A 7,106-nucleotide genomic window follows, 5' to 3' on the forward strand; every position below is an offset into this window, starting at 1 on the left:
TCATACAGTTTTTTTTTCCTTCTTTGATTCTGCAGTGAAATATGACCTGGATGTGTTTTGCGAAATTCACCCTAATACTAGTATTGTAATCATTATATATAAGGTAGTCAGTGGAGAATCCCTTTAAAATTTGGTTTGAAGATACGGCTTTGTCATCATATCTGGCAACAGACTCAAAAACAAGAGCACATTTAATACTTCAACCTCAAGAGTAAACCAAAGTTAAAAGAATACTGAATTCTTGGGGGAACTCGACATGTGAGAGTCTTCTGAAGCCGCTAAACAATGTGAGGTAGAGGACTGTACCAAGCTGGAACAGGCAGCAGAGAAAGATCAGGTACCATGTTAGGTGGCGTGGCAGTGACGCGGCAAAGGTGGGGGGGATTTCAAAAACAGAGCGAAGAGCGTCACACCTCCCCGAAGTTGGTGTGGCCGGTCTCCTTGGCATGTTCCCTTGCTTCCTTCTGCCCCACCAGGCCAGTCTGGCACACCATGCAGCGCAGAGCAAAGCGGTTGACGTCTGTGTACTGCCGTTTCCTCCGCGCCTCATCGGCGAGCTCCAGCGCTTGGGCCAAAATTATGTCATCGGTGGTGGAAAACACAGTCTGTGCAGGAATATCTGAATTGGGCACCACCTTCTGGAGTGGGTCATAATGAATCCCATCATATATTAGCAGCACTCGTTTAGTGTAACCAGCATCCTCGCCGAAGCGGTCGACACGCACAGTCTGAGTGTCAACGACGCAAATCTCACACTGGTAGAACTTCGAGAGGATTGAAACCTCAATGGCGCCTCCCCACGTGTCATCGCGACGGATCCAGGAGCAATAGTCCTCATTAGTCTTGCCCAATACTGCCTCTGAGTATGCGGTGGGGTCACTAGTTACAATCTGTGCGATGAGCCCGCGCATTTCAGGCGCACAGCCTGGGTCGTAAACACCTCCTTCCATAACGTAGTTCACACTGGTAAACAGACAAGAGTTGTCGGCAGGGACGACGTGCCGCTCTATAACCGGGGACAGGTCAAGACTGGGCCTTTTGGTCACAGTGGTTTGTGATTGGGGTTTGGGTTTGTTCTTCTCCTCCTCTACAATCAGCGTGTCTCCTGGAACAATAAACGTACCAATGAGCAACACAGGAAACTCAGCAAGTAGGGCTGTCATGATTATGAAATTTGGCTGACGATTAATTGTCTAAAAATAGTCACGGTTATTGCAATTAATTGTCTGTTTTAGGGCTTTGGCGATTATGCCAATTATCACGATTAATTGTCTGTTTTTATGGCTTTCATTATATAATTGACTCGAGCGAGAAGCTGCGCGCAGCAAAAATGACGCGCATATCGAGGAAACGATGGATTTTCAAGCGAAAGTCAAGTAAAAGACTGCTTAAACCAGAGAAGGTGAACATGCTGGCATTCTTGTGGGGGAAAAAACATGCAAGCACTGTCACCGTTAGTTTTACTTTTCTTTTTAAGTGAAAGCATCCGAAGCCCGCTGGTTTAACACAGCAAAAGAGAAAGAAACTCCCATTCACAAAATTTAAATCACAAATAATACTACTGATGATAAAGAACGGGTTGAATGTTAACCACTTTCATTTCCATATAACTATAAACTATGATAAAAGTTCATCAGCATGCATTGAATAATCCCATGTTGTAGAGCAAAAAATAAATAAATAAATATTGCGACCAGCTGAGAAAGTGTGCTCGTGCCACCAGCTGAGAAAGTTAGTTGCAAAAGAGCGACCAGTGGGAAGAATGAGTCTGGAGCCCTGTATAGGCTATACGGTGCATGAAAAACAAACTGGTGCTCTTCTGTTTCTTTTGGTGTATGACTCCCCCTTGTCTCGTATAAAAGACACAATAGTCAACCGCGGTTAGATCAAATAATCACGATTAGACGGTTAATTAATTATCGCGACAGGCCTATCAGCAAGATGGTTTTATAAATAGGCCTACAGAATTAAAGGAATAGTTCACCCAAAAATGAAAATTTGCTGAGAGTTTACCCACAGCCCCAGGTCATTCAAGATGTAGATAAGTTTGTTTCTTCATTGGAGCAGATTTGGAGAAATTTAACATTACATCACTTGCTCACCAATGGATCCTCTGTAATGAATGGGTGCCGCCAGAATGAGAGACCAAACAGCTGATGATAACATCACAACAATTTTACTAATCCACAAGCTGCGTGTTTGTAATAAATAAATCCATCAAGACGTTTTAACTTCAAAACATTGCTTATGGCTAAAATACGAGGAAGAGGATTAGCGCAAAGCAATAATCAAAAAATAAAACCATCTCGAGAATAAAGTCATTATAATATGAGATTAAACTCTTTAAATTTCAAGAAAAATGTCAAAATAAAAGGTTGAGAATAAACTCATTAATTTATGAGAAAAAAAGTCACTAAGTTTTGAGAAAAAAAAGCTAGTTCAACTTTGAGAAAAAATTCGAAATAAAATGTTGAGAATAAACTCATTAAATCATGAGGAAAAAAGTAATTAAATTTCAAGAAAAAAGTCGAGATAAAATGTTGAGAATAAACTCATAAAAGTAAGAGAAAAAAGTTGTTACATTTCGAGAAAAAAGCTTGGATAAATTTCGAGAAAAACGTTGAAATAAAATGTTGAGAATAAACTCATTAAATTATGAGAAAAAAATAGTTACATTTCGAGAAAAAAATATTTTAAATGATTTTATTTATTAAAATGATTAAATAGATGCTGCCTTATTGGGACAACAAAGCCCTCCTTATAGCCTGCCTACCACTATTTAATACATTATTATTAAACACTCATTAAGCAATTGATTTCCACTATCTTGTTGAGAAAGCTAATGTAGCTCTTCAGCGATTAAGCTATTTTATTGATAAAATTGCAGGGCAGCGCTGAGAAGTTTCTGTGTTGCTGAATGTGCTGTGAGCTACAGTGAAGACAGCACATTAGTTTAGAATGCTTCTAATTTTTATTTTTATTTTTTTTAAACGTAGAGAGTGTTAATTTGTGCAATGATAACCTACCAGCAATGTAAATATGATTTTTTTATATATTAGAATGAGTACATTACAATAGAACGAATACATTATTATTTATGGGCCTAAAATTGCTTGTTTGGAACAGCAGCTATGCTAATTATGTCCCTATTTGTTTCTCTGTTTTTGCCACGGGATTGACATCCCGTGGTAAACAAGGATTTACACAAGCTTCAGTCTGGATCCAGAACACCTGAGAAGAGATGATGCCAACCCCTCAGAGGACCTCAGATGATGCTTTTAAACGTAGAGAGAGTTAATTTGTGCAATGATAACCTACCAGCAATGTAAATATGATTTTTTTATATATTAGAATGAGTACATTACAATAGAACGAATACATTATTATTTATGGGCCTAAAATCAAGATGCAAACAATCAGAATATTGTACCTGGTGGAGAGTGCCCAATGTTAACATGAAACATACGCCATTACTTATATTGTAGCCTGCCTATGGTACAGTTATGGAGGCCCTTTATAACGCAGAGGTCAACTGCCTGCTCTGCCTATAGTTAGAAATGGCCCTATAGTATGCAGTGTTTATTAAACAGCTGTTTTACTAAATTCTGCTGAGGTGAAATTCAGTGCAGTCCCGTATCATGATACATATCGTGGCCTTTGTATCGTGATACGTATCGTACCGTGACTTTGCCGGTGATACACAGCCCTAATCCATTGGTGAACAAGTGATGTAATGCTACATTTCTCCAACTCTGTTCTGATGAAAAACAAACTCATCTTAATCCTGGATGGCCTGAGTGCGAGTACATTTGCAACAAATTTTCATTTTTGGGTCAACTATTCCTGTAGCACATTGCAAATAAATCAAGTGTAAAGATCACGCAATGCAAAGCAAACCCAAACCTGATTTGATAGGGTATTCTTTGAGGTGGGCTTCACCATTGCGTAGATCCAGGCTGGACGGTGGATAGCCTACCATGATCTTCTGTACATCACATGGTATTCCAGTTAGCTCCTCGATCTTATCTTTAAGCTCCTGAACACATGATTGGTGTGTAAGGCCCTGCATCAGATGGGTCCCGTTCTTGGCTTTGCAACGCAGACGCAGCATCATGTACCTGTTCAGTTCTGAACACAGAACAAGTGCATGAGCTAAATTAATATGAAGTTTAGAAGCAGTTATATTTTGGCTTTAAAACAAGGACATATGCAACAATAAATTTATAAGACTAAAAATATAGAAAAATCATCCATGTAAAGCAATGGCCATTTCATTTAAATAACAGGTGGAAATGTGCACGTATTTACACAGTATATGAATACATAAACATAAAAAATAAAGAAAGAAACGAGGAATATGATAACGGCATTAAAATATATATTCCAGTATAACTAGATATAATAGATTTACTGAGTACTTGAAAAAAAACAAAAGCACTACAGCTGAACAAAATAATAAACGCAATAAATGCGTATATAATTATTCATTTAAAACTTTTTAACCTTATTTTTTTCTCACCTAAGCAAAAGTATTGGGTGTTTAATAATATAAAAGACAATGTTGACAACAATCTAAGCTAGGCTAACTGTTAGCCAGGCTAAAGATAACGTTACAGAAGCTCAGCAGATATATAATTATATAACCTCAACTTCAAACAGTTCTTTCACTATAAAAACATCCTTTAAAGATAAATGAAAATATTGTCTTAATAAATAAAAATCACTCGTAGTTTGGAGCTGGCCCGATGCTAAGTCACTCACCACTGAACGCCTCTAAAACAACAACAATTGACACGCTGACCGAGCAGAAACATGCGTATTACTTCACACAATCTGTGTAGCACGTCCTGAAAACTACACAAGTTGTAGATATTGCTAGCTTAAAATTTCGTGCAATATCAGCATATCAATATTTAACATTTTTACGTTTAAAAATTAATATGTAACAACACAGAGACATTTATAATGAACTAGTGATAGCAAACGCTGATTTAAAATGGTGAAAAAAACGTGTAGAATTATTGGACAATCACATATAATTGGTTGTGCATATATATAACTGCTTTTACAGTCGTGTATTATGTAACATGTTCTGTGCAATAAAAATATTTTGTGTGAATCCACCAGTCTGTAATGTGTCTCCCGGCCACAAGAGGCGTAGCATATAATCAACACGTCGTTTTATCTGCGTCATTCTGTTTCCGGAATTGCGCCGCCATTGAAACAGCAGCAACCAACGTGAGATTTTCGTTGCCGCGCCAGTAACTATTGCATTTAATTTTACATTGATCACCTTCTTCTAAAAAATATCTGGATATTGCTTGAAAGAATGGCGTACAGAGGACAAGGACAGAAGGTTCAGAAGGTCATGGTGCAGCCCATTGTATCCTTCAGAACGCAGAACTGGATTGGCTTTTTTCCCGTTGTATTGATATACTTTGGTTTAGTAATATTAATAATGTTGTATTGTATTACATATTGTATTATGAATTGCATGATTTTTTTTCTTTAATTATATCTTTGATCAGTATTTGAGATGTTTGCATCAGGTTTGTTTTTGTCCTGCTGATCGGTTACTTAACGTTACTAATGAATGAAAAATGCTTTTTTAAATTATTCATGGGTAATATTTGATATCAGTATAATGTTATTGTTAATATTTGTTTGTTTCCTTAATTACACCTTCAGAACCTTATTTTCAGGTATCTACAGAATGTAAGTTAATTATTTTATTGTGTATATTATTAGTATATTTAACATGCATATATATATATATATATATATATATTAGTTAATTATGTATTATTAAGTGTTGATGAAATGTGAGGTTTCTCCATGCATTTTTGGTTTCTGGTTTCCACTATTGTTTTTTTTTTTTTTTGGTTATACATTTTTAGAACAGCGTTTACCTGCAGCGTTTTTGTATTTATCATCCTCCATAAAAATAAAAATCTAATTGACCAGTTAAAAATCTAATATAAATTAAAAGTTCAAAATAAAAATCTAAATGACGAGTTGTTAATATTTTTTCCCTTTCTGTGCAGCGTTCTCGAATCCAGGTTTGGCTGTATGAACAGGTCAACATGCGGATAGAAGGCTGCATCATTGTGAGTAAACCTAGCAAGTCTCAAATTTACCGTTAACACACTTTACTCTTTCCACACAGCTCATTTTCATCTTTACAGATAATTTTGGGAACAATATCATGCAAGCATGTGAATAAAGAACTCATATTTGCTTTTTGTTTATGTTTCAAGGGATTTGATGAGTATATGAACTTGGTTTTGGATGATGCAGAGGAGGTTCACATGAAGACCAAGAACAGGAAGCCACTGGGTAAGTGTGAACTTTGCGATACTGGCGAGTCATGCGTTTCTGAGAAATAACTTTTGTTTGATGTAAGTACGATATGACTTTAAACATATTTTATCTCTCCAATAGGGCGGATTATGTTGAAAGGAGACAACATCACATTGCTGCAGAGTGTGTCCAATTGATTGTCTGTTAGGAGTTCATTTGGATATTGTTTGTTTGCTGTTAGATTGTTGGTTTTACTTTTTCATTTGTCAATATTTGGTATTTTGACCCATGTTTAAAATTGTGAAAACCTTTTTCTTTTCTAAATCTCAAAAATAAATATTTTTTTCCCCCACTGTTCCAGGCTACTGCTTTTAGTGTTGGAATTAAACAAAGTGACAATTAGCATATGCAAAGGACTGAAAAAAATAAAGTTCAAAAGTTTAGTGTTTTTGAAAGAAATATCTTCTGCTCACCAAAGCTGGATTTATCTGATCAAAAAACAGTAGTACTGCGAAATATCATAACTTAAAATAACAGTTTTTTTAAAAATGTAATATATTTTAAAATGTCATTTATTCCTGTGACGGCTAAACTGAATATTCAGCAGCTTAAAAAAAAAAAAAAAAAAAGATTATACCTTTTTTCTTTGATTAATATAAACTTTAAAAGAATATCATTTATTTGAAATATAAATCTTTTTGTAATATACATGTCTTTACTGTCCCTTTTGATCAATGTAATGCATCCTTGCTGAATAAATACTAATTTATGTAAAAATTGTACTGAACCAATACAGAGTGCATGTT

At 35.8% G+C, this 7,106-nt stretch overlaps 2 protein-coding genes across 4 annotated transcripts; one reads left to right on the forward strand and one right to left on the reverse strand.

Moving 5' to 3' along the window:
- yod1 (YOD1 deubiquitinase) lies at positions 1-4,836 on the reverse strand. Of its 3 annotated transcripts, none has more exons than XM_016556441.1 (3): positions 4,762-4,836; positions 3,904-4,128; positions 1-1,105 (listed from the first exon to the last, which is right to left on the reverse strand). In XM_016556441.1, the coding sequence occupies exons 2-3, from the start codon at positions 4,112-4,114 to the stop codon at positions 408-410; spliced, it is 909 nt and encodes a 302-aa protein (XP_016411927.1). In that variant the 5' UTR covers positions 4,115-4,128; positions 4,762-4,836; the 3' UTR covers positions 1-407. The 3 variants fall into 3 exon arrangements, with proteins under 3 accessions (XP_016411927.1, XP_016411928.1, XP_016411929.1); XM_016556442.1 differs by lacking the exon at positions 4,762-4,836 and adding an exon at positions 4,725-4,759; XM_016556443.1 differs by lacking the exon at positions 4,762-4,836 and adding an exon at positions 4,645-4,663.
- Positions 4,837-5,182: 346 nt separating this feature from the next.
- Positions 5,183-6,879, forward strand: snrpe (small nuclear ribonucleoprotein polypeptide E). The gene is made up of 5 exons (XM_016556444.1): positions 5,183-5,383; positions 5,689-5,715; positions 6,045-6,107; positions 6,258-6,336; positions 6,442-6,879. The coding sequence occupies exons 1-5, from the start codon at positions 5,330-5,332 to the stop codon at positions 6,495-6,497; spliced, it is 279 nt and encodes a 92-aa protein (XP_016411930.1). The 5' UTR covers positions 5,183-5,329; the 3' UTR covers positions 6,498-6,879.
- Positions 6,880-7,106: the final 227 nt, after the last annotated feature.

This window comes from Sinocyclocheilus rhinocerous, unplaced genomic scaffold (genome assembly GCF_001515625.1).
Source record: "Sinocyclocheilus rhinocerous isolate Xijiao unplaced genomic scaffold, SAMN03320098_v1.1 scaffold227, whole genome shotgun sequence".
NCBI classification, from domain to species: Eukaryota; Metazoa; Chordata; class Actinopteri; order Cypriniformes; family Cyprinidae; genus Sinocyclocheilus; species Sinocyclocheilus rhinocerous.

Bases quoted from the DNA above. Each gene is read 5' to 3' on its own strand.
- yod1 (XM_016556441.1), bottom strand. From the start codon at position 4,114: ATGATGCTGCGTCTGCGTTGCAAAGCCAAGAACGGGACCCATCTGATG. The intron at 1,106-3,903 runs GTTTGGGTTTGC...TTATTGTTCCAG, and splicing joins AGAATACCCTATCAAATCAG to GAGACACGCTGATTGTAGAG.
- snrpe (XM_016556444.1), top strand. From the start codon at position 5,330: ATGGCGTACAGAGGACAAGGACAGAAGGTTCAGAAGGTCATGGTGCAG. The intron at 5,716-6,044 runs GTAAGTTAATTA...CTTTCTGTGCAG, and splicing joins TTTTCAGGTATCTACAGAAT to CGTTCTCGAATCCAGGTTTG. The intron at 6,337-6,441 runs GTAAGTGTGAAC...TCTCTCCAATAG, and splicing joins CAAGAACAGGAAGCCACTGG to GGCGGATTATGTTGAAAGGA.